At 44.7% G+C, this 27092-nt stretch overlaps 1 protein-coding gene across 1 annotated transcript in view; it reads left to right on the forward strand.

Moving 5' to 3' along the window:
* Positions 1-1899: 1899 nt before the first annotated feature.
* The window catches only part of SNX30 (sorting nexin family member 30), a 108417-nt gene continuing 83224 nt past the window's right edge, over positions 1900-27092 (forward strand). Inside the window, exon 1 of the mRNA XM_061426519.1 lies at positions 1900-2303. Within this exon, the coding sequence (XP_061282503.1) occupies positions 2148-2303 (156 nt within the window). The 5' untranslated portion in view covers positions 1900-2147. The remainder of the gene's footprint in view (positions 2304-27092) is intronic.

Below are 27092 nucleotides of genomic sequence, written 5' to 3' on the forward strand. Positions count from 1 at the left end.
CAAATGCTATTTTGTTCTCACAACCACCAAGTAAAGTAAGTTTTATTACCTGCTTCTTGTCCTTTTTGGTTTAGGAAATGGGTTCATTTAGGTTAGGTGACTTGCTCATGGTCACCCACTTAGTTTGCAATCATGAATTCAAATATTGGTCCCTTTTCACTCTTACTTGGCATTCTGAAGAGAAAGCTGTGTGCAGTCTGAATAAAATAAGATCTTGATTATGGGAAGGTGGCCTGGGTGTTAAAAAAAAAAAAAAAAAACACCATTCAATAAAAAAAAAAAATCTGTTGTACATCTGTAGAACTCTCATGTCTAGTTATATTCATGCTATTTGCTTTAATTGAAAGACAACAGGGTCTGTCATAGTTGTAAACATCCCTTGAATATAGAAGTATTAATTATATTCAACTCCAAGAGGACTGGACACTGGCATTCTTGTGAGGTAGATTTAGTATTTAAAATTGTTCCCAGTAACCTCTGAGTCCTATTCTCCTCCACCAAGGTAGACCCACATTGGGGGTGCGGGGAAGGGAATAGATGATAACTTGAGGACTAAGGTCGGATGATTTAGACCAGGGGAAATAAGGGAAGGTCTCAGTGAATCCCTGGGAGATGTTTTGGGTCAGCTTTAGCTCTTGGCATTCTCCTCCTGCTAAAGTATCATTTGTTTCTGTGGGGGGAAAAAAAAAAAAACATGTGATGGAGACCACAGTGAATCCCAGCTTCAAGATTAGTCAGGTGATGGGACTCCCCTGGTGGTTCAGTGGCTAAGACTGTGCTCCTAACGCAGGGGGCTGGGTTTGATTCCTCAGGGAACTGGAATCCATAGGAGGCAACTAAAGATCCCACCTGCTGCAACTAAGACCCAGGGGAGCCAAAAAAAAAAAAAAAATTAGTCAAGTGAAACTGGATAGACCTAAAGAGTTGGGAAATAGATCAGGAAATGTGGTCCCTTACAAGGACCCCCTCCCTGTTAGTGTAGTATCAATCTCTTCTAACATGGGCTGATGACCTCTACTGACTTGGCCCTGAACACAGAAGCAGTGAAGCCAGGTAAAGTGGAGAAAGGAGGTGAACAACCATCTTCAAATAGCCAAGTAACGCCTTAACTATCCCCATCCTGCTAACGAAGGTCAGAATCCAGCCCAGCCAAAAGCCTGGAAAGGAAGCACAGAAGCATGAAAACCAACAACAGGGAACCTCACGATGCTTTCAAACGGCAGTTCGGTCAAGGTGTGTGTTTAAGAGTCATAGATCAAGTGTAGCACTCGCTTTTTATTTACTGATGCTCTCTCTTCTGAGGTTCTAACTTACATAAACCCGGTGAACAGCAGCAGCAAGAAGGCATAGGGATCTCAGCGTGCCTCTGATGAAATCCACAATGCCTCCTCGAATTCCCCGCCCGATGTTCTCTGTGCTCAAGGAGCCTCATAACCTTTTATGCCATTCTTGCTTCGTAGTTCCTTCTATCTTGGGTTTGAGAGGCCAGAAAATCTCAACTCACGTGCGTGTCCCTAAAGCCCCCGCCCCAGCCCCAAGGGTGGCTGCCCCTGGGCGCAGCAGTAAACGCGGCTGGAATAGAACAGGGTCCTCCAACGTCTGTTTCCACCTCTGATTTCCGTTAAACATTAGCTCTGGGGTCTGCGCGCAGACCCCAAGGGGCCGGCCTCCGGGGTACGGAGCTTGGACACTAGCCCGACCGCCGCAGAGGGCCGGGGGCGCACTTCCTGCGGGACGGCGGGCGGGGACCAAGCTGACCGCCTCCCCTTTCCCGCCCCTCCCGCGCTCTCCCCGCCCCTGCCCCTCCTCCTCCCCCTCCCGGGACCGCCGGGCGCCGCGGGGGCGGGGCCGCGAGCTGGCTGGGCGGCGTGGCGGTGCGGCCGGGCGCCCGGGATAAGGTGCGAGCGGACCCGCCGCAGGCTCGGGTGCCGAGCGGGGGCGCGCGGCGCGGCTCGGAGCGGAGCAGCCCAGCCCAGCGCGGCGCGGGCAGACGCAGCCGGCGGGTGGCGGTGGCGGCGGCTCCCGACCCCGCTGGTGCTGGGCCTCCGTTCGAGCGCGGCCTCGGCCGGGGCGCTGGGGGAGCCCGCGGAGGCGGGCCGTAGAAGGAAGCGGCGGCGGCGGCGGGCGCGTCCCGAGCCGAGCGCGCCATGTCTGGCGGGCCCCCCAAGGCCCTGCCGTCCACGGGGCCCCAGTCTCTGCGCGACATGCCGCACCCGCTGGCCGGCTCCAGCAGCGAGGAGGCCGTGGGCGGCGACAGCACGCCCAGCCCGGACCTGCTGACTGCCCGCAGCTTCGGCGACAAGGTGGGACGCGCGGGGCTGCGGGTTGGGAGACTGGTTGGGCTCCCGAGGGGGGATGAAGGATCTAGAGCCCGGCTGGGCACCGGGCCGCGCCCACCCTGCCGCCCGTTTCCCGGGGGCCGGCGTGCCCTCACCCCGGAGCCTTGGGAAGAAGCGTCTCCTCTCTGCCGCCCCCGCGGGGTCGCAGCCGCGCAGGGGGAGCGGTCAGAGTCGAGGGCTGGCCGGGCTTGGCTGGTCTCGAGCGCCAGTGACAGCTGGTGGGGAGGGGTCCCTGCTCGCTGAGGCTGGAGGCGTGTGTGCAGTGCTCAGCGCCTGTGTCCGGGGATGGGGTCCCGGTTCCTCCAGATGCAGTCACTTGTAGCTCCACCAGTTTGCTGGGACTGCAAAGAAAAAAGAGTTAATGGTTTCCGTGGTCTTAACTGCCAGAGGCTTCTTACCCCCCGTCTGTCACGTGGGGAGTGATCTTTGTTTAGGTTTGCTGTGTGCCCCGGAGAGTCACCTGACTCAGATCCCCGCCGGCTGCGGGAGGAGAGTGCCCCTGTGGTTTTCTGTCTGGGGCTCCATTTACCTCTGACGGTCTCCCACGCTGTTTAGGCTTGGCAGAGGCTGGTTTTGTGGCTGATGGGAAGAAAGGTCGCCCTTTGACCTCCTTTGTGTAGAGGGAGGTTCCTGATTCTCTTAGAGCAGCATGACCCTCCTGCTGCTTTGAGGGATAGGAGAGTCCAGTGAGCGGTTAGGGACGGACGGCATCTCCCTTCCCCCCACAGGCATTATCAGCGCTGCTGTTGTGACTTCGTCACTAATTGCAGAAATTAGAGTTGTTCTCAACACCTGTGATCAGGATAGTCTCTCCTAGTAAAATACTAAATGAGTGCCTCTTTGTCCCAGTACTAAATGAAATCAGGAGACCCAACTTTCTTTCCCCCTTAGATGGGAGGACATATGGTGGTGAGTGAAATGAATGTGAGAGCACTGAGCAGTCAGAATAGCCAGGGAGTGGGACTTGATGAACCTTCCCAAGAGCTCTGTGAAAGCAAAGAGTAGAGTTGGGGGAGCAAGGGGAGGGACAGCATTAGGAGTAAGGGAACTTATAAAGCTAAGGAAACCAATGGGTTGAGCAACTGGAGATATGTGCGTGTCTCTTTGTAAATATTCCTCTTTATTTTATAGATTATAAACTATATGAAGGTTTCAGTCGCTTGGAAATACCTTGCCTGTATTTGCTATTTAATAAGTAATTGTTGAATGATGATAATTTGTTGCTTTCTTAGGGACAGAGAACTTGGTCCTGTGTGTGCATGTAGAATAGGAATTGAGGTTAAACTTCTGATTTCTTTCTCAGGTCTATATAGGATAGTGAATTAATTATCTATGGCTGTGTAACCAATTACTCCAACATTGAGCATCTGAAAATAGTGTCTGGGTCAGAAATCTGGGACCAACTTAAATCTCGGTGGTTCTGACTCGGGTCTTTCACGAGCTTCCCTTCAAGCTTTGACACGGGCTGTAGTCATTGAAGACTGGATAGGGGAGTGGACTCCAGCTTCCATGCTCACTCATTTGGCTGTTGTCAGGGCTTCGTTCCTTTCCGTAAGGCTGCTTGAGGTGACAACTGGTTTCCCCCAGAGCAAGGAATCCAAGAGATGGAGAGATCCCAAGATGCATAATCTCAGAAGTGACATAGCTGAGCCATATTCTATTGGCCACACCGGTCATCACTGGTACAGTCTGGGAAGAAGGTATAAATCCCAGGAAGTGAGAGTTGTTGGGGCCGTCTTGGAAGTTGACTGCTTAATGAACCACTGTTGGACACCTGACTCAGAAGTGTGGGCATCTTTGCTAAGTACTGAAAGGACAGATGCCCTGTGCCCCCAGGATCTAGTTGGTGGCCCTGAAGTCAAGCTTAAGTCTGATCATCCCTGCTTCCTTTACAGGGACAGTTCCCTGAGAAAGACAAACTTGAAGGCATTATTATTAATTATTGGAATATTTAATGTCTCATTAGAGCTATGAGGAGCATCAAAATGACCTCCCTCCCAAGGGCCTGATTTATAGTGAGCCACTTTTCCTTAGAGGCTTATAGAGCAATAGAATTTCTTTCTTTGACTGGGAGGAACATTTTCCTTGAGGCTTGGCATACACATATGTTCTTGTAACTCTGGAGAAAATTCTGCAGAGAGAAGCTTATCAAGCAACGGAGGTGAATCAGGACCGGTGGAAGGAGGCCTTCCCTTTGTCCCGGTTTCTCTTGCCCAGGAAATATCGGGGTCATGGGAGAGCAGGTAGGAGCATTGAGTGCTATGGTCTGTCTTTGAAAAGGAGCCTGTGTCGTCTTGCCTTTTGGGGCTCTGGGGTTGTGACCCTGGATGCCTGACTCATAGTCAGTTCTGGACCTGGAGAATGAGTGTTTGACAGGCTGCTCATAGTGCAGGGGTATTGTATTATGCAGAGGGGAATTGCTTTTTGTAGTGCTATGAAAGGGAAAGCCTTGCGTCTCAGTCCAGCAGACACTTCTCAGTGGCCTCTGGGGTTTTGGGAAGGAAGGAAAGACCAAATGTGATGGCCTTTTCACCCACAAAGTCTAAAATCATTCAAACCTTGGTGTGAAGGGCAGAATCCTTTCTATCGACCAAGGGTTGCTAGAAATGCTTTTGATGCTGGCTAAACTCCCCAGGTCTTCTAGCGCTCTATCTTTTATCGCCACCTGAAATGTAATAAACCACTCGGCCCATTTATCTTTTTTACTTTCACCTGCAAACCACTCTGGGCTTGCTTTTCCCCTAACTCAGCCTCCAGCTCTTGTGTTCCTCCCAAAACATAACACCAAGTCCTCTCAAGCCCCACCTGTGGTTAACACCTCTACCCACATCCTCAACCTCTTCACTGAGCTCTTCCACCTACTTTCTGCCCCCTTAGGTAACTACTTCCCCTTCAAAGTCTTCAAAACGGAGGTATCTTTTCCTCCTCCACCCTGCTTATTTCAAGTTGAGGCGATGGGTGTCGGGGTCCTTTCCTCCTCCACTCTGCTTATTTCAAGTTCAGGCGATGGGGGTCGGTGTCCTTTCCTCCACTTCCTCTTAAAGACCAAGTGCTGCTCCTTTGAGGCTCATGTCATTGTATTTGCTCACTCAGAATATGTTTGAGGGCCTCCTACAAGCCAGGCACTGTTCTAGGAACTCAAGTCAACCAGCTGAAAACCCCTGTCCTGGTTGGTTATATTTTTAGTGATTTTATGTAATGCTGTGAGTGAGTGAGTGAGTGAGTGAGTGAAGTCGCTCTTTGCGACCCCATGGACTGTAGCCTACAAGGCTCCTCTGTCCATGGAATTTTCCAGGCAAGAGTACTGGAGTGGGTTGCCATTTCCTTCTCCAGGGGATCTTCCTGACCCAGGGATCGAACCTGGGTCTCCCTCATTGCAGGCAGACACTTTACCATCTGAGCCACCAGGGAAGTCGCTAAGTAATGCTGTGAAAGGAAGTCAAACTGGAGGGGCGGGGGAAGTGTTCAGGATCACTGGCTGTACAGAGGTGGGTTTCAGTAACCTTATTGAGAACTTGAGATTTGAGCAGAAAATTTGAAGGAGGTGAGGGAGTTAGCGAGTGGATGTCTGGAGGAGTGTCCTGGTAGAAGAAACAACCAGAGCAAAGTCCTCAAGGTGCCTGCTCAGCGTGTCAGGGGCTACCCTAGAAGCCAGTGTGTAGGGGCAGAGTGCTAGTGGGGAGGCCTTGACCATGGGTAGAAGGGGGAAGGGGCCAATGATCTAGGGCCTGGTATGCCACTCTCAACTTTTGCCTTGACTTGAGTACCGTTGCAGGGACTTGAACAGTAGGAGGGTATGATTTGACTTAAGTATTGAAGGATCACACAGGCTGTTGAATTGAGAATCCTTTATTTGCTTGCTCCACTGAGTTTAGTTTCCTTTTAGTCAAAAGGACATAAACTGAGTGCAAGCTGGCTGAAGAAAAGGGAAAAAAAAAAAAATCTCTTGGCTCGTGTTGAAAAGCCACAGGTATTTTGGTTTCTGGAATGGCTGGAACAAGGTATTCAAACGATGCTGGGAGTCTGTCACTTTCTGACTCTTCGCTCTGCTTCCTTCTCTCTGTGTTAACTAGTGATGTTCTCAAGTCGGTGAAGGGATACAGTCTACAGACAAGGTTTGCAACTCCAGCCGAAAGAGAGCACCTCTTTCCTGATATTAATAATTCCAGCCAAAGCTCTGGGCTACAGTCTTCTGGGCCTAAATTGGGTCAGGTGCTGAATCTTTGTAACTGATTGCCCAAAGCCTGGGCCAGGTCCTTATCTTTGGAGGGTAGAGAAGGGAAGTTTTTGTATGTATGTTTTAACTGTGAATATAAATATAGATGAAGTATATAAATGTTATCTGTATTAATAAAATGTATCTGTACAGTTTAAAGAATAATAAAATGAGCACTTATGTTCCTACCCCCACCCTCTGGACATAGAGTTAAGGCATAGACTCTTACTCGTATTTTGGAAGCCCTCTTTGTGCCTGGGAAGAAGGAGGTGGTTTCCGAAGCAGGGTCAGGATGCTACTAGGAGGAGGAATGAATGAATGTTGGACAAGCATCTGTTGTTTCACAACTGTCCGTTACAGACCTCCCACTGCCGCCTTCGTCCCTACTTCTTCGTAACTTCCCTGCTTCTCTTATTCGTTAAAATCTTTAAACCCCCAGCTATCTTCCCCAATTACATCTTCACTGCAAGAACTCTGTCCAAATCTCTGAAACTGTCAGTTGCTTGACCTCGTGTCTTTTACCTCCATCCTTTTTCCCAGTTCAGTTGCCCTCTCTGTGGCCACACCCTCACACCGTGACACAGCTGTGCCCACTCTGAAATAGTGCCATCATATAGCTCTTATCTTGCCTGTCCTGCTGCCAGTCAGTGAGAACTGCTTGCATCTGTTCCCCAAAGGCCTGTGCTCACCGGACTCCTTTAGATTCCATGGCTCAGCCTGTCAGTTTCTTTGCTGCTGTCCTTGACGCAGTCCCCTCACTCTTCTTCCTCTACATCCAGTCTGGGTCCTTCTGTTTGTTCCTGTCTTTTGCCCGTGCCTTGGGAGGCGAGGTACCTTGAGAGCTGCTGCCAGTGTAGCCTCACAGCTTCCAAGCACAGCCGGGGCCTTGCTGATGTTGGGCTTGTTGTGTTGTGCTCAGTCGTGTCTGACTCTTTGTGACCCCATGGACTAGAGGGGCTGTTAGTCTTGTCTTTACTATAGCCCAAATTGATGAGCCTAACATCCACACATTACATTCATATTTACATTCCCTTTTCCACCCCTCTGCAATTGTGCTGGAAGAGGGGCTGTATGGACTATAGGACCCCACCAGGCTCCTCTGCCCATGGGATTTCCCAGGCAAGAATACTGGAGTGGGTTGCCATTTCCTTCCCTAGGGGATGTTGGGCTGGGCCCTCCTTTCTTTCCTCCCATTCTGCACCGTGGCTGATGGAAGCTTTGCTCCTCACACCTTGCACCCCCCACCTCCACTCTACCCGCTCATTCTGTTGGCCTCACTTTCTGCCTTAGAGAAGTTAGAAGCTGCTGTAAAAGAACTTCCTTTCACCAAACTCAGGATGATCAGAATCTGTGGCCTCCCTTTCTATACCTCCCACCCGGGTTGCAGTAGAAGAGATTCTGAGGCCCATCCTGGACTATAGGTACAGCCCACCTGCTCTGGCCTCTCAGAGGCCCTGCTTTTTGTTGGCCTGCCTCACTCCTGTGTCTTCACCCACTCTGTCAACTGGCTCATTCCCATCAATTTTGTAAAAATTTAAAGAAAATTTTTATTAAAAATATTTTTTAAAATTGAAGTATGTTTGATTAGCAGTGTGTTAATTTCAGGCGTACAAGCACAGTGATTCCGTTTATGTACCTACATCCATATATATCTTTCAGAATCTTTTCCCATATAGGTTACTAAAAAATATTGAATGTAGTCCCCTGTGCTATACAGTAGGCCCTTGTTGGTTTTCTGCTTTAAATATACTATTGTGTATGTTAATCCCAAGCTCTGAATTTATCCATCCCCTACCCTTTTTCCCTTTGGTAACCATACGTTTGTTTTCCATGTCTGCAGGTCTGTGTCTGCATTCCCATCGGTGTTTACATGTCCTCAAGTTGCTCTTGCTTCTAAAACAAAGAGCAAAGGGAACTCTTATGATGCTTCCTTCTCCATCTCATGCCCTATTTTGTGACTCCTCTTAAGAGCCAAACCTTTTGAAAGAAAGGTTTGCTCCTCTTGTCTAGTTCCTAACCTCTGGCTTACTCAGCCTACTGCTGTCTGGCTTCTGGCTTTACTACAGGTCCCTTGTGACTTTCTTATTGCTAAATCCAGTAGGCACTTCATATCTTTGCCTTCCCTGATTTCTTTTTAGGTTGAACAGCACTCGATCCTGCTGAGTAACCCCCTGTTTGAAACTCTCTCCTCGCTGGGATTTGTGTTTTAGAGTGTGCTGTCTGGAGCCAGGTTGTCTAGATTTGAATCCCAGCTCCACTACGTGTAGTCTTTGTGACAGTAAGTTATTCAACCTCTCTGAGCCTCAGTTTCCTCCTCTGTGAAAAGGGGATAACAGAAGTGAGTACCTCCATCACAGGATTGATACGAAGATGCAGTGATTCACACTTAGAGGAGCGCCTGATGCAAAGTGAGCCTTGAACAGCTTCGAGGTGGTAGTAGTGGGATTTGTTATTCCCTGGTGCTGACCTCTTCACATTTTCTTGGTACATTTCTGTCTGTTCTTTGTCAACTTGAATATTGGTTGTGGTCTGGTCAGGGAGTTAAAAACTACAGTAGGTTTTTTCAAACTGAGAGACTATAATGCAGGGAGTTAATTACATTGGTGCTGGAAGACATGTTGAAGTTACGCCGAGGACAGGGAGGTAACCCAGAGCCTAGGAATAGCCGGAAGCTGCAGTCACCCAAGCGGCGGGGGTTGGGGGGCTGGAGGAGGTGAGGTCAGCAGAATCCAGGAGCTTCTGTGGGAACTAGACCGTGGCTGAACAGCTGAGCCAGTGCAGAGACCACAGGAAGAGGGAGCGCTGGAGAGGAAGCAGCTGCGGCCAGGGATGCTCTGTGACCCAGAGAGGAGGGCTTAGGGTTGGGGAGAAACACTCTGGCTTCTCTCCTCCTCTCGCTTAAGGCCTTTCATCTGTGGCATCCATTGGCCCCCGTAGCGTCCTTGGTGGACACGTGATCCCAGCAGAGCCAAGTAACCAGAGATTTGCTCAGATGGCTGCTGGGGGCAAAGAATCTCTCTTTTTGTTAAATCATGAGCCATTGTTCCCTGTGATGTGGAGAGTAGAGCCAGAGAGGAAGGTGGAGTTGGAGAGGAAGAGGGGGACGATCGCTGAAGATCACTTGAAGCCTGGATCCACCTGTGCCGGCTGTGGCTGAAGCCAGCACTGCTGCCCGGGCATCCTGGTTACAGGAGGGCGTGATGCCCTTTTTAAAAGTTCGTTTTTATTTTTGGCTGTGCTGGGTCTCCGTGGCTGTGTGCGGGCTTTCTCTAGTTGCGGTGAGTGAGGACTACTCTCTAGTTGCGGTGAGTGAGGACTACTCTCCAGTTGCGGTGAGTGAGGGCTGCTCTCCAGTTGCGGTGCGTGGGCTTCTCGTTGCGGTGGCCTCTCTTGTGGCTCCTGGGCTCTAGAGAGTGGGCTCAGTAGTTGCGGTGCAGAGGCTTAGTTGTTGCCTTGTCACGTGGGATCTTCCAGGACCAGGGATAGAGCCCGTGTCCCCTGCACTGGCAGGCAGATTCTTAGCCACTGGACCACCAGCGAAGTTCCATGATTGCCTTTTTGTTTATACTCTTTTCAATTTGATTTGTCCCTTGAAACCTAAAAAAAAAAAAAAAGACCAATACGTCTACTTTAAAACATGAAGTGAAAATTAAATTTTACTTTGGGAGCTTGGAGTGGAGGATGATTAGTTCCTCTTGGCCACCCCCACTGCTGGATATGTTATAAATACAAGTGTATTATCAGCAAATCAGCTTCGGTGGCAGAGGTGTGTTTTCACCAGGTCCTTGAAGTTCAAGGAGGCTTTCAGATGCGGAGTGGGGAGGGCATCATGGGCCCAGGGAGCAACTAGAGCAAAGTTCCTGAGATGGAAGAGACTTGTGTCCACTGGGGTTGCGTTGGATTAGGTCGTGTGTCGGGAGTCGGTTTGGAGAGCCAGTATGGGGATCAGGGAGAGAGGAGGTGGGAAGACAGAGCAAGAGGAGGCTGAGACTGCTTTGGATGCTCTGATGTGGAAGTTGTATTTCTTAGGCAGTAGCCAGCCCATGAGAATGTTTGAGCAGGGGAGTTGTGATCAGTGCTTGGGGTGGGGAGAGTCTGGCGGTGAAACAGCTAAGTTAGAAAGGTGTCAGTTAGGTTTAGGTTGCCGTTGCGGCCTGAAAGAAGAAAAATGAGAAGATGAAAAGATGACTAGTTTTGGTGCAGTGGGGATGGCTGGTTTTCTAGTCTGAGAAAGAGACTGGCGCCCTCACTGAGAGGGAGAGCACAGCTGGGGAAGCGCACGTGAGCAGGTGTAAAGATGGCCGGAATGCAGCATGAAGTCAAGTTGGGACAGCTTGTCTGAACCCTGCTGCTAAAAGCCCACTCACACTTCAAGGTTTAGCACCCTCGCTGCCTCCGGGAAGCTCTTCTTTGTTATACGAATGTGTAACTCCAAGCAATCCAAAGCAAGATGAGAGTGGAAGATGCAGAGGTTGAGGTCACAATTTAAACAAAGTGGATATTAGCCGTCAAATGGAAGGCAGGCGATCCTAGCAGTTTGTAGGACGAAAGGTGGTAGCTTGGGGGAAAAACAGGGTTGAGGGAAGGTCTTTAGGATGGGGGATCAGGGATTAATAGAGGTTACGGGGAGGAGGACAGATGTTCCTTGGTAAATGAGAGTCTCTCAGAATAGGTACCTAAGTAACAGGTAGTCGAAGGTGCAGTAACTCATATGTGAGCAATTGGGTTTGTTTACTAGGCCCTGGGGCGGGGAGTCATACACTGTCTCACGTTTGCCTTGCCCACAGAATTCCTCATTTTGGCTGCCACAGAGCAGGGATCAAGAATTTGTGTGAGTGTGTGTGTGTGTGTATGTGTTGGGGCAGGAGGGGACAAGGGCATGAGTGACATGCAGAAAAGGTGTTTCAGGACTCTTGTTTGAAAAAAGGCACAGAGGCAGGAAAAGCATATGGCATCTTTGGGTGTCAAAGTTTGGGCACTTCTCAAAACCTGAACCTCTTGAGTATCTGTTACATACCTGGCTCTGTGCTGGATGCTGGGGACATTGAGAAAGATTAAAAAAAAGAGAAAGATCTCTCGGGACTTCCTTGGTGGTCCAGTTGTTAGGACTCTGCACTTTCACTGCGGAGGGCAACGGGTTCAATCCCTGGTTGGGCAACTAAGATTCCACATGCTGCGTGGTTCAACGAAAAAAAAAATGTCTGTCTCCTGAGAGAGTCATGGTCCAGTGCAGAAGAGAGGACACATATACCCAGATGGTTTGCAATAGAACGTGAAAACCCTAGATAATAAAAAAGGCCCTGCGGCCTTGGGCAAGTTCCTTAGCCTTGTAAGGCCTCAGGGTCTCCCTTGTTAAATTTTGGATTATTGCACAGTAGTGTTCTGAAGTTTAGAATAGTGTCTGGCACATAGTAAGTACTGTGAAAGTGCTAGGTGTTGTTACTGCCTTAGAAGCAATAACTGGGGGTCCTGGGAGTCTGTACAGAACATGCACCTCAGTTGTCCCCACCCTGTAGCAGCCCTTGTCCGTTACTGGTTGACCACTGCATGGATGTGGTGTTTGAGCATTAAACTCTGAGCACTTTTCCAGCCTGCCCATGGATGGGTGAAGCAGGTTCAGCAGTGGGGGAAGCAGTTGGGCCAAGAAGTGTGGGTTGTTGGTGGTTGGAAGTCAGGCCAGTGTGCACTGAACTGGCCAGCGAAAGGAGACAGATGGGCACCACAGCATCTACATGGAAGTAATGTGTAGGGAGTGTGGTAAGGAGTGACCGTGCTCCAGGAGCGTGGTGACTTTTCCAAAGGAGATGCCGTTTAAGCTGGAGGCTGAAGTAGATATTTCCCAAATGGACAGGAAAGAGGGGTAACTGGAGCAGAAGAACCAGTCTGTGCCAAAGCTTGGCAGTGTCTTTTTGCAGGAGTGGTGGGTAGAGGGGAGGCAGCTTCAGGAGGGCTTTGACTCACTGGATTCAGGGGGTGTACTGGTCAGGAGTTTCGTTTGCAAACAATAGAAACCCAGCTCACACTACTTTAAGCAATACCATATGCACAGACCATTAAAGCCACCTTTTAGAAACATACAATGTAGTGATTTTTAGTATATTCACAAGGTTGTACAGCTGACAGACACCATTATCTAATTCCAGAGGGTTTTTGTGACCCTCTGGACCCCATAAAACTTGTGACCCCAGAAAACTCTTCATTCTCATTAGCAGACACTCCATTTCCCCGACTCCCAACCCCTGGCAATCACTAATCTGCTTTTGTTCTCAATGAATTTTTTTATTCTGGATATTTCATAAAAATGGAGTTACAGAATATGTGGCCGTCAGTCTAATGTTTTTAAGTTTATCCATGTTGTGTGTGTCAGTACTGATTCCTTTTATGGGTGGATAATATTCCATTGTATGGATAGAGTACTTTCTGTTTATCCATTCAGCAGTTAATGAGCATTGGGTTTGTTTCTTAGATACATACGGTTGACCCTTGAACAATTTGGGGATTAGGGTGGTGACTCCAACGCAGTTGAAAATCCACATTTTAACCTTATAGTCAGTACAGTTCTACATCCACGGTTTTAATCAACCTTGGATTTTGTAGTGAGAAAAATCGAATAATAAGAGGACCCACAGTTTGTTCAACAGTCCACTGTATACTTAAAAAAAAAAAGACACTAGACTTCCTGGTGCTCCAGTGATTAAGACTCCATGCTTCCAATGTAGGAGACTTGGGTTCGATTCCTGTTTGGGAAACTCGGATTCCAGCTGCCCTGTAGTGAGGCCAAAAAAAGAAAAAAGAAAAGACATGAAATACAATTTATTTAATTTTCTACAATAATTTTGACATTCGAAGTTAGTAGTAGTTTTAGACTTGAACGTACAATGAGGTGGTCGTCAATACCCTGATTATTTTTTTTTTAACCATCTCAGCCATTTTTAGGTATATAGTTCAGTTGTTCAGTTGCTAGTCATGTCTGACTCTTTGCGATCCATGGACTGCAGCATGCCAGCCTTCCTTGTCTTTCACTGTCTCCCAGAGTTTGCTACACTCATTCCCATTGAGTCGGTGATGCCATCCAACCACATCATCCTCTGTCATTCCCTTCGGCTTCAGTCGTTCCCAGCATCAGGGTCTGTTGCGGTGAATTGGCTCTTTACATCAGGTGGCCAGAGTATTGGATATAGTTCGGTAGTGTTAAGTATATTCATATTGTGGTGAAACTGATCTCCAAAGTTCTTCATCTTGCAAAACTGAAGCACCGTACTCATTAAATATAACAACTCCCATTATCTCCCTCCCCCAGGCCCTGGTAATCACCATTCCACTGTCTCTATGACTTTGAAGCCTTTACTTTAGATTCTTCATATAAATAGAATCATAACAGTATTTGTGTTTTTGTGACTGGCTCATTTCACTTAGAATAATGTTCTGAAGGTTCATCCATGTTGTAGCATGTAACAGGATATTCTTTTTTAAGACTGAAAAATATTCCATTGTATGTATGTTGCTGCTGCTGCTGCTAAGTCGCGTCAGTCGTATCTGACTCTGTGCGACCCCATAGACGGCAGCCTACAAGGCTCTGCCATCCATGGGATTCTCCAGGCAAGAACACTCCTACATTTAACAAATCAGTTATCCACTGATGGGCATTTAGGTTGCTTCCACCTCTTGCCAGTGCCTCAGTGGATGTGCAGCTATCTCTCCAAGATCCTGTCTTCATTTTTTTTTGGATGTATAAACCCAAAAGTTTATATATAAAAACTGGATCATATGCTAATTCTATTTTTAAAGTTTTGAGAAGCTTCCATACTGTTTTCTATAGTGTTTGCACCATTTTACAGTCGCACCAACTGTGCACAGGGATTCCAATTCCTCTGCATCCTCACCAGCATTTTTTTCCCTATCTTTTTGGTAGTGGCCATCCTAATGACTATGAGGTTGTATCTTGTGGTTTTGATTTGCACTTCTCTGACTAAGGATGCTGGGCATCTTTTCATATTCTTGTTGGCTATTTGTATATCATCTTTGGAGAAATGTCTATTCAAAATCAGATTATCTGATTTTTTTTATTTTTGAGTTGTAGGAGTTCTTTTTATATCCTGGATATTAACCCCTTATCAGATATGATTTACAGATGTTCTGTCCCATTCCGTAGTTTGCCTATTAACTCTTTTGATTTTAATCCTTTGCACAAATTTTTTTAAGTTTGATGTAGTCTCATTTGTCTATTTTTGCTTTTGTTATCTGTGTTTTTAGTGTCATATCCAAGAAATCACTGCCAATTCCAGTGGCATGAAGCTTCCCCACCATGTTTTCTTGTAGAAGTTTTGTAGTTTTGGGTCTTTAATACATTTTGAGTTAATTTTTGTATATGGTGTTAAGAAGAGGGTCCAATTTCATTCTTTTGCATGTGAATATCCAGTTTCTCAGTATCACTTGCTGAAAAAATTATTCTTTCTCCTTTGAGGGTGTATATTCTTTTTAAGTATTCTTTCCTGGAGAATCCCATGGACAGAGGAGCCTCGTGGGCTACAGTCCACGGGGTTGCAAAGGGTTGGACATGACTGAGCGACTTCACACACACACATACTTTTAAATATAATTTCTTACTAGAATCAATAGAGCGTATCAATACTTGAAGTGCTAACATGAATTTTTGTACATGTGTTTGAACCTCCTCTGTCTTGTGGAGTGGGAGGCATTATATTCCTTGGGAGTTAAGATACCTACATTTTGGAAATAACAATTACCTGGGACAGGTCAGGGCTCAGATATTCCAGGTGAAAAATGTCTTACTGGATATATAGAATAAAAATGGTTGTAGAATAATTCTTTTACTGTGAAAATGGAGACCTAGCCCTTTTCAGGCTATTTAATTAGGGAAGAGGTATGTTCTCAGGAGGGCTTCCCTGGTGGCTCAGTGGTAAAGAATCCACCTACCAATGCAGGAAGATCCCCTGGAGAAGGAAAAATGGCAACCCTCTCCAGTACTCTTGCCTGGAAAATCCCATGGACAGAGGAACCCAGCAGGCTGCAGTCCATGGGGTCACAAAAGAGTCAAATACGACTAGTGATAAACAACAACAACATTTGTAAGGAATTAGGCTTATCATCCTGCTGCGTCAGCATCTGTGCTACAAAAATGCAGTATAGCAGCCTTTTTTCTGCACTGTCTGGTCCAGTAAATCTTGTTTGTTTCATGACGTGCATCAGCACTAGTGAAGGACGCTTGGACTTTTTGTTCGTTCCTCAGAGATTTATATGGGCCTCTCATGTGCCATGCTTGGGGAATGCAAAGATGATGAGATGACCTTACCTTCTAGCCACTCAAGGTCCAGGAAGGGAGACAGGGAGGTACAAGTGAGTCACTGCTGTTTAACATTATAACAGGGGTACGTGCTGAATGCCAGGGGGGTAGTCAGAGTAATTTATTAAAGAAAATTTTAAGTGAAGCATGTTGGAAGGAGGTCTTGGGTTAGCTATTAAAGATAACAACTGCATTTTGCCTTCTGAATTAGTCAGTGTTGGGATTTCAATGATTTGAATAATTGTTTTTTGGCCTGAGTTAATAGTAAATTTTTCAGTCCTTTAGCTTTTAGTATATGCATGTTAATGCAGTGACTGTTCTTCACCAGTGTATGTATATCCAAGATTGGCCATGTAATTTGTGGGGCCCAGTGCAAAATAAAAATTCTTACCCCCATGTTAAAAAAAATTGTTAAGAATTTCAAGATAGTAATAGCAGAGCGTTAAACCTAGTGTGAAATCCCTCGGCACATGGGGTCCCTGTGAAGCTGGCCCTGAGTGTACCTTTTGGACATCCTGGTTTCCAGGTCCTGTTAAAATCACCTCTTGACCATCTCAGTCTTCTGGTTCAGGACTGTTGCCATTCTGGGGGTATGCTTGCAGTGAGTCGGGGTCCCCCCGACTGGCTTCTCCATTCTGGGTTGACTGCGGGGCTTGCCCGGAACACTCCATCCCCCAGTCAACATCTAGACTAACTTAACACGGTCTCCTGTATGCCCAGACTGTCATGTTTAACATCTGCTCGGGACTGTTGTCATGTCCCTAACTGTTGCTTCTCTTCTCTTTTCCTTTTGTTCTGATGTCTTCCCTGTCGAGGGTGTCCCCTCAGTTATCACCTTTACCCAGCGATGATAGTACCATGTGTCTGTGATCATTACAAACCTTTAGGGAACACCTCTTTTAGTTGGGAGCCATACTGCATCCTCCCAGAGCACTCCCCTAGCATGCATTTACTATCTCCTTTTCCTTTGACAGCTGGGAAAACACAGGCTTTGAAAGATGAAGTTGCATTTACATATCCAAGGTCACAGAGCTAGAAGAGAGTGGGGCTGGGATTTGAACTTGGATCTGTCCCGCCTTAGAGCACGTTCTCGTCATCACCACGACTGCTGCAAACTGGCATCGACCCGCTCCCCACTGTTTGAGCGTTTATTTGCATCAGGCACTGTGGGTTGCGTTTCTTATACAAAACGCAGTTTCAGGCCAAGGGAAATGAAACCAACCCCTGTGTATCTTAGCCTGTGTCTCTTCCCTCATCTCAGTTTCTGGTTTTTTCCAGCCCCTTCCTCCTCCCCTAGCAGCCTCCCTTGTTAGAGAAGTCTCCCAAGGCTCGCTGCCTGCTGCCTGCTCGCTCTCCCGTCACCGTCAGGCTCCTTGGATGAGCAGTCTTTGTGCAGTGCTTCCATCTGCCTCACCATCTGCCTCCTCTTGCCTCAGCATCCAGCCCCACGGGCCAGGTCCTGCCTCGACCGCTCACGGCTCAGGGAGAACCGCAGCAGCTGTTTTTGTGCCGTTAACAACTCAGGCCTTTAGAGCCGCAGAGGACTCCGTGGTCTCTCCCTCCAGGACCCTCTCTTTTCAGTAGAGGAAATTGTGACTCAGAGAGAGGAGTGATTTATCAGATAGGGTCACCCGGCTGGTTTGTGGCAGAGTTGAGGTCAGGACCCAGGTTTCTAGACCCTTGGTTCAGTGCTCATTTTCCTTGAGTGATATCATTAGCTAGCTTCCCCTCAATGCTTTTTTTCTATGCCTTTTTTTCCTCAGGGTCTTAAACTCTGTTCACGGCCCAATGCCTGGCACATAGTGGATGCTTCATTCACTGGATGAATTAATTCTCTCCTCTCTTGGCCTTCCTTCCCCTGCTCTGCCCCGCTTTGCTGGGCTCTCCTCTGTTTCCTTCTAAGTTCCAACGGTAAGCCCATCCAGCCATGCTTCCTGCCCTTTGCTAGTTCCTTAGGTTTCGTCTCTGGATGGACTTTACTACTGCAGCAGGGCTTAGGACTCCCACATCTTCCTTTTTAGCTTTAAACACATCTTTCCAGGTATTTCTGTGATTCTTGTTTTTAGCACGTTATAATCTCCCTATGGTGAAAGTATTTGAAACCTCATCTTTCTTTGTCTCTTTTTTAAACATGCTGTTTTTGTATATAACATCACTGTTCTTTTTCTTTTTTAAAGAGAAAAAATATTAAAGATACAGGGCCCAGGTATTATCAAGAGCAGATTTTCCCTAAAAATGCAGGAATCTAGGTCTTTTGCCTGTAGGCAGCTGTGTGCCCGATGTGGAGGCTCACTGCTATGGCCTGCATATCCCTGGCTGCACTTCTGTTGTGTTTTCAGAAGAGAAGCCTCAGGCCAGAGAGCAGTTCGTGTGAGCAGTCAGGGAGGTCTGTTGCCGCAGGTCACCTCTCCAGGTCTGCTTTACTCCAGTGTGGTGTGACCGAGGTGTGATCCCCTGCAACTGGTCTCAGGACTCAGTGAAGCTCAGATTCTCAATGTCTCACTGCAGAAAGAATTCAGTAAGAGACAAAGTGATAGATAAGAAGCGGATTTATTTAGAAAGAAACGCGCTCCACAGAGTGTGTAGGCCGTCTCAGAAGGCGAGAACGGCTGACATCACTATTCTTTAAATGTCCTTCTTCCCGGACTAGGAATTGAACCAGTGTCCCTTGCATCGCAAGGTGGATTCTTAACCACCGGACCACCAGGAAAGCCCTTTTCTGTAGATTTTAATCTGTTCTCATCAAATACAGGTGAATACTGGCTCAGAGTGAGCTTTTACCCTTTTCTCCCAATGATCATTCAATTTTCTGAACTATCTTTTTTTCCCCTGGAGTTAAGACATTTTTTCTTTCCTGCCTCAAGTCACCGAGGAGGAGCAGGACCTTGCCGTGTTTCACCAGCTGTCCGGACCTTGTCAGACCCTGTTTCATGCTCTTGCCCCCTCCCTCCCTGACCACAGGGCTGCCGTGGCCCTTGCTTGGCTCCATGAAAGAGACACGTTTTCAGCCAGTGATGTGAGCTCTTCTCCCTTCCAGATTTCCTCATAGCAGTCCTTATCCTGGTGAGGGGTTCTGGGCTTCGCTGCAGCTTTTTAGAGAGAGGGGTGACCAACTTACAAACAAGTGCAAATGGAAGACGTGGTACCAGGGGGTGGATATGTTAGTGATGGAGAAGGAGATGGCAGCCCACTCCAGTCTTCTTGCCTGGAGAATCCCGTGGACACGGGAGCCTGGTGGGCTGCTGTCCGTGGGGTCACACAGAATCGGACACGACTGAGGCGACTTACTTTGCATGTATGCATGCTTATGTTAGGGGCAGACCAACAGCTCTGTCTGAAACAGTGCAGTGGACTTGACTTTTTCAGTGTAACCAAATTCTCCTTCCCAGGTCTTCTGGGAGGCTCGGCACATTATTGTAGGTATCTGTGGAGCCTTTTGAGTAACCTAGGTAGTATTTTATATAGTATTTTATACTAGACTGTTTAGATTTTTAGACTGAGATCCAAATTCGGGGCTAACGTGCATCTACAGATTTCTTTCTTTTTTTTTTCTTTAATCTTTATTTTTATTTATTTATTTGTCTGTACTGGTTCTTAGTCCTGGCATATGAGATCCTTTTGGCTGTGGTATGTGGGATCTAGTTTCTTGACCAGGGATCAGATCTGGGCGCGCTGCTTTGGGAGTGTGGAGCCTTAGCCACTGAGCCACCAGGAAAGTCCCCGCAGATTACTAAGCATGTCTCAAGTGCTGTGGTTTGAGCAAAATGGTCACATCTCCACTTTCAACCTGACTCTGAAGAAGGTAGCCACTTGTTTTTTCTCTCAAATCATTCTTCTCTTGAACATGTGAGTGGAAAAGGATAACATTCATTAAAGACACACCACAGCGTCCCAAGATTGTAAGCTGTAGAAGCAGTGTTTGCATTTTAAATAAACCAGTTTTGGTATCACATAGCTGAATATGTTTTCAGGTATTAACCTTGACAGGCTGGCTGCTTACTTAAAATCACAATACTGTCCACTTTAAACTCTCTTGGAGGTTAAATTATGATGAAACTGACAGAAGAGTCTTGCTGTTGACTTATTCATGAATCAGGGAAACTTCATTTCTCTGTTGGTCTGTGATGTTGCAGGAAATGGATAGAGAGAATCTGTCCATCATGAGAAACAATGTTGCCAGCAGCAGGAGGAATAAAGTTTTTTTGCTCCTCTGGTTCCAAATCAATGTAATTTCAAACTGTTACATTAGAGAAGTTAGAGTAGTGTAGGTTTGAAGCTGGTGCAACTGAGTAGAAAGAAAAAAAACGGAACCTTAAGAGTTAGCCAAGGGAGTCCTAATATAATCACTTACTGGCTGGGAAGTCACTTACCTGCCCTGAGCCTCTGTTATCCTGTTAATAAAATGAGAATTATAGTGCGTGCCTACCTGCTTAGTTGCACAGTTATGTCCGACTCTTTGGGATCCATGGACTGTAGCCTGCCACGCTCCTCTGTCCGTGGGATTCTCCAGGCAAGAATACTGGAGTGAGTGGCCAATTCCTCAGCCAGGAGATCTTCCCAACCCAGGGATCAAACCTGGGTCGCCTGCATTGCAGGCAGATCTTTACCGTCTGAGTTAGTAAGGTGGTTCTGATAACTTAATGACATGCATAGTGGGCCCCAAAAGCTGTTCTCATAACTTTATTTATTTAGTTGTTATTTTTGGCTGTGCTGGGTCTTTGTTGCTGCGTGGGCTTTTCTCTAGCTGCGGAGAGCGAGGGCTGCTTTCTCGTTGTGGTGTGCAGGCTCCTGGCTGTGGGGGCCTCTCTTGTGAAGCATGAGCTCTAGGGCATGCGGGCTTCAGTGGTTGTAGTGTGGGCTTAGTTCCTTCGTGGCATGTGGAATCTCCTGGATCAGGGATCGAACCCATGTCTTTGGCATTGGCAGATGGATTCTTCACCACTGAGCCACCAGAAAGGCCCCATGACTGATCCTTGTAATTGATATGAACAACATATTTTAGATGACTACAAAGATTCCTTGCCTGTTTTGATAGGTACCAGTGGTAGGTGTGGAGAAGGCAATGGCACCCCACTCCAGAACTCTTGCCTGGAAAATCCCATGGATGGAGGAGCCTGGTAGGCTTCAGCTATGGGGTTGCGAAGAGTCAGACACAACTGAGCGACTTCACTTTTACTTTTCACTTTCCTGCATTGGAGAAGGAAATGGCAACCCACTCCAGTGTTCTTGCCAGGAGACTCCCAGGGACAGCAGAGCCTGGTGGGCTGCCGTCTATGGGGTCGCACAGAGTCGGACACGACTGAAGTGACTTAGTGACTTAGCAGCAGCAGTGGTAGGCATATGTGCATCATGTGGTGTGTTAACATTCAGAACATAATAATACAGGTGAAAGAAAAGAAAAATGCTTCCTGGACTATAGCAAGGTTGTATAGTTAAGAATTTTTATAAGACTGCACGGAAGGAAGAGGAAACAGACCCAGTTCTACAGAAAGAATGCATAAATTGTGGGAAAGAAAACCTTGAGTCAGCTCTAGGGTTATTTTCTGCAGTTCAGGGCCAGATTATAGATAGCTTTAACCAATAAACAGCTCACAATAAACATTCACAATCATGTCATATTTACATTAACATTGATCTGATTATTGCCATGACTTGATTATGGTAGATGTTTTCACTTCCTCTCCTTTATTTGATTTTCATTTTGTTTGAATAAGAGTAAATTACTCTTGGCTCATTCAAGGTGCTAAAAAGGAAAGGAGAAATCTTTCTGATGTGTGAGCTATATACCTTGAGAAGAAAGGTCTGTTTCAGCTGGCAAGAAAACAGAACTCCCTCCTAGAGGAAATAGATGAGAGGAACCAGACCTAATCAGGAAGCTCATATTCCATTCATTTATTCATAAAATATTTATCCAGTGCCCGGCACTGTTCTAGGTGCTTCTAGCCAAATCCCCTTTGGACAGACCATTGCATTTCTGGGCTTTTCAGGTTCCTGTTTCTCTTCCTCTGCCCCAAGATCAAAAGATAAAGTTCTAAAATAAAAATTACTATTAATTGCAGTTTCTTATGGCCTGTATATAGAGAAGCTATTTATTTTTGAAATTTTATCATGCACTTAGCCACCTTATTGAATTCCTAACATGTTTTGAATCATTTTTCATTTATTTTCTACTTGGAAATCCAAGAGAATCATATACTTTGCAACTGAATGCTTCTCTCCTAAAATATACTTTTTTCATTTTGTTGTACTGACCAAGACCTATGGAAATTCTTAAAATAGTGAGGGCATTTTTATCTTGTTTCTTGTTGAAGGGGATATATCGAGTATTTTCTCATTAGATATGTTTGTTGTTGTTTTCTTATCAAGTTAAAGTTTTGTTTTACTTTTAATTCATTGCTTACCAATTTTAAAAAAATTAGGAATGGAATTGGGTTTAATAAAATGCCTTATTAGCATCTATGAAAATTATTTTTTTCTGCATTGATATTTTAATATAGTTAATTTCCTAATATTTATACTCAGGATGAGTCCTACTTAGTCTTGGATTCAGTTTGCTAATATTTTGTGTGGAATTTTACTTTTATTCTTTATTTTCTATTTATTATGCTTTCTTTTTGTTTTATTTCTCCTTTTCCTGACTCTGGATACATCGATCAAGTGTCCTTTTGTTCAATTTTATTTTCTTCCAAATTCTGTTTCCTGTTTCTATTTGACTAAAGTTTATAATTATATTCTTCTACCATAATCAAGGTTTAATTAGTATTTGTAACTTTCTCCAGAACAAGGAGAGACCTTGAGTTAGTTTTTACTTCCTCTTTTAGGTTTTAGTGAAATTACTGAGTTCCTCATTGTGATCAATTTTTTTTTTTAGATTAATGCCTCTTCTATTTTATGAATTCTTTTTTTTTAATAGTGCAGTTTTTTAAAAATTTTATTTTATTTTTAAACTTTACATAATTGTATTAGTTTTGCCAAATATCAAAATGAATCTGCCACAGGTATACATGTGTTCCCCATCCTGAACCCTCCTCCCTCCTCCCTCCCCATACCATCCCTCTGGGTCATCCCAGTGCACCAGCCCCAAGCATCCAGTATCGTGCATCGAACCTGGACTGGCAACTAGCTTCATACATAATATTTTACATGTTTCAATGCCATTCTCCCAAATCTTCCCACCCTCTCCCTCTCCCACAGAGTTCATAAGACTGTTCTATACATCAGTGTCTCTTTTGCTGTCTTGTACACAGGGTTATTGTTACCATCTTTCTAAATTCCATATATATGCGTTAGTATACTGTATTGGTGTTTTTCTGTCTGACTTACTTCACTCTGTATAATAGGCTCCAGTTTCATCCACCTCATTAGAACTGATTCAAATGTATTCTTTTTAATGGCTGAGTAATACTCCATTGTGTATATGTACCATAGCTTTCTTATCCATTCATCTGTTGATGGACATCTGGGTTGCTTCCATGTCCTGGCTATTATAAACAGTGCTGCGATGAACATTGGGGTACACGTGTCTCTTTCCCTTCTGGTTTCCTCAGTGTGTATGCCCAGCAGTGGGATTGCTGGATCGTAAGGCAGTTCTATTTCCAGTTTTTTAAGGAATCTCCACACTGTTCTCCATAGTGGCTGTACTAGTTTGCATTCCTACCAACAGTGTAAGAGGGTTCCCTTTTCTCCACACCCTCTCCAGCATTTATTATTTGTAGACTTTTGGATCGCAGCCATTCTGACTGGCGTGAAATGGTACCTCATAGTGGTTTTGATTGCATTTCTCTGATAATGAGTGATGTTGAGCATCTTTTCATGTGTTTGTTAGCCATCTGTATGTCTTCTTTGGAGAAATGTCTATTTAGTTCTTTGGCCCATTTTTTGATTGGGTCATTTATTTTTCTGGAGTTGAGCTGTAGGAGTTGCTTATATATATTTGAGATTAGTTGTTTGTCAGTTGCTTCATTTGCTATTATTTTCTCCCATTCTGAAGGCTGTCTTTTCACCTTGCTAATAGTTTCCTTTGATGTGCAGAAGCTTTTAAGTTTAATTAGGTCCCATTTGTTTATTTTTGCTTTTATTTCCAATATTCTGGGAGGTGGGTCAAAGAGGATCCTGCTGTGATGTATGTCGGAGAGTGTTTTGCCTATGTTCTCCTCTAGGAGTTTTATAGTTTCTGGTCTTACGTTTAGACCTTTAATCCATTTTGAGTTTATTTTTGTGTATGGTGTTAGAAAGTGTTCTAGTTTCATTCTTTTACAAGTGGTTGACCAGATTTCCCAGCACCACTTGTTAAAGAGATTGTCTTTAATCCATTGTATATTCTTGCCTCCTTTGTCAAAGATAAGGTGTCCATATGTGCGTGGATTTATCTCTGGGCTTTCTATTTTGTTCCATTGATCTATATTTCTGTCTTTGTGCCAATACCATACTGTCTTGATAATTGTGGCTTTGTAGTAGAGCCTGAAGTCAGGTAGGTTGATTCCTCCAGTTCCATTCTTCTTTCTCAAGATCACTTTGGCTATTCGAGGTTTTTTGTATTTCCATACAAATTGTGAAATTATTTGTTCTAGCTCTGTGAAGAATACTGTTGGTAGCTTGATAGGGATTGCATTGAATCTATAAATTGCTTTGGGTAGTATACTCATTTTCACTATATTGATTCTTCCAATCCATAAACATGGTATATTTCTCCATCTATTAGTGTCCTCTTTGATTTCTTTCACTAGTGTTTTATAGTTTTCTATGTATAGGTCTTTAGTTTCTTTAGGTAGATATATTCTTAAGTATTTTATTCTTTCCATTGCAATGGTGAATGGAATTGTTTCCTTAATTTCTCTTTCTGTTTTCTCATTATTAGTGTATAGGAATGCAAGGGATTTCTGTGTGTTGATTTTATATCCTGCAACTTTACTATAATCATTGATTAGTTCTAGTAATTTTCTGGTGGAGTCTTTAGGGTTTTCTATGTAGAGGATCATGTCATCTGCAAACAGTGAGAGTTTTACTTCTTCTTTTCCAATTTGGATTCCTTTTATTTCTTTTTCTGCTCTGATTGCTGTGGCCAAAACTTCCAAAACTATGTTGAATAGTAATGGTGAAAGTGGGCACCCTTGTCTTGTTCCTGACTTTAGAGGAAATGCTTTCAATTTTTCACCATTGAGGATAATGTTTGCTGTGGGTTTGTCATATATAGCTTTTATTATGTTGAGGTATGTTCCTTCTATTCCTGCTTTCTGGAGAGTTTTTATCATAAATATTTTATGAATTCTTTTTAACAGTTGAGTCAAATTTCACAGTAGCATCAGCTCTCCCTTAAACTAATGTTTTCTTTCTCAAACAAATTTTTGTCTGTTTTTCAGTATACTATATTTTATGTCTGAGAGTAACTTAAGGAAAAAAAACACAACCACCCTGGATGATATATATTCTATAACAACAGCTGAGTGGTATATATTATTCTTTTCTTGTCTGAATGGTAATTTGGCTGAGTATTTCCTCTTGAGACGTATATAGAGACTGCCCCACTGCCTTCTTTTCCACTTTAAAAACATAAATTTAAAGCATTGTTAAGAAGTAACTTCTTGGGGTGTAATTTATATAAAATAAGTGTGTGATTCAATTAGTTTTAACTCTTGCATATATACCTGTGGAGCTACTATCACAATCCAGATACAGAGCATCCCCTCCAGCGGTTTCCATGCACTTCTGTCGTTCATATTTTCCCCCACCTTTGGCCTAGTTAGCCACTGATCTGCTTTCTGTCACTATGTCAGTTTGCACTTTCTAGAATTTTGTATAATTGGAATCATAAAATATATACTCTTATTCTCTAGTTTCTTTCAACATGATGACTTTATATTGTTGCTCTATCTATAGTTCTTTTTTAAAAAAATTATTGAGTATATTCATTCATTCATTGAATGAATATAATCACTATCTGTTTCTCTGTTCACTCATTAATGAATATGTAGGTTGTTTTGAGCTTTGGGCTGTTACAAATTAAGCTACTACACTGAAGAAAGGAGAGCAAACTGACCTTTAAAGCAAACAGAAGGAAGAAATTAAGATTAGAGTGGAAATTAGTGGAATAGAGGATAGGAAAACAATAGAGAAAATTAATAGGACCAAAATTTCATTCTTTGAAAACAGTCAACAGAATTGGCAGCGTTTAGCTGGAATTGACCGAGAAAAAGAGACGATTCAAAGTACTAAAATCATACATGAAAGAGTACATGTTCCTGACCTTGCAGAAATAATGAAGGATTATAAAGTCATGGTGTGAGCAGTGTCAGTGAGCTGTGTGACTTAGAGGGAAGGGACACATTCTCGGACACACATACAGCTGCTGTGAACATTCGCGTCCATGTCTTCAGTTGACAGGTTTTCGTTTCTCTTGGGTAAGTACCTCACAGTAGAGTTGCGGTGTCCCAGAGTCCCAGCAGCTCCACGTCTTTGCTGAGGCTTGGTGTGGTTTGATCGATTCTAGTGCATGCATAGGAGTGTCTCATTGTGACTTTAGTTTTTTTTATGTGGTTACTAACGATGTTAAACCTCTTTTCAAATGCTAATTGATCATTTGTATACGTTTTCGAAGTATCTTCACATCTTTTGCCTGTATTTATTGAGTTGTTTTTCTTATTGAGATATATACATATCTATTTATATTTTGAATATAATATATATACTGTATCTATATATTGAATATACTATATATATTGAACGAGTCACATAGTCTTCTTTTTTAAAAAATCACTTTACTGAGGTATGGTTGACATACAGAAAGCTGTATATGTTAAATGTATATAATTTGAGTTTGGAGATAAGTATGTTTCTGCTTAAATTGTCACTATAGTCTATGCCATAAGCATGTCCATCATGTCCCAAAGTTTCCTCCTACCCTCTTAATATTGCTATTACTAATATTGTTATTTGTAATAAGATCTACCTTCTTAGCAAATTTTAAAGTGTACAATTTTTTTCTTTTTAAGTTTTTTCTTTGGCCACACCTCACTGCATGCAGAATTTCCCTGACCAAGGATGGAACCCACACCCCCTGTAGTGAAGTGCAGAGTGTTAACCAGGGAAGCCTCACCACTGTTAACTATGGATGCTATGCTGTACATTAGATCTCTAGTGCTTTCCATCTTGCATAATGGAAACGTTTCTTCCCGTTCCCCAGCCCATTTCCCATTCCCAGGAGAATGGTAGTCACCGTTCTACTCTTAGCAGCTAT

The sequence above is a fragment of the Bos javanicus genome, chromosome 8 (genome assembly GCF_032452875.1).
Source record: "Bos javanicus breed banteng chromosome 8, ARS-OSU_banteng_1.0, whole genome shotgun sequence".
NCBI lineage: Eukaryota > Metazoa > Chordata > Mammalia > Artiodactyla > Bovidae > Bos > Bos javanicus.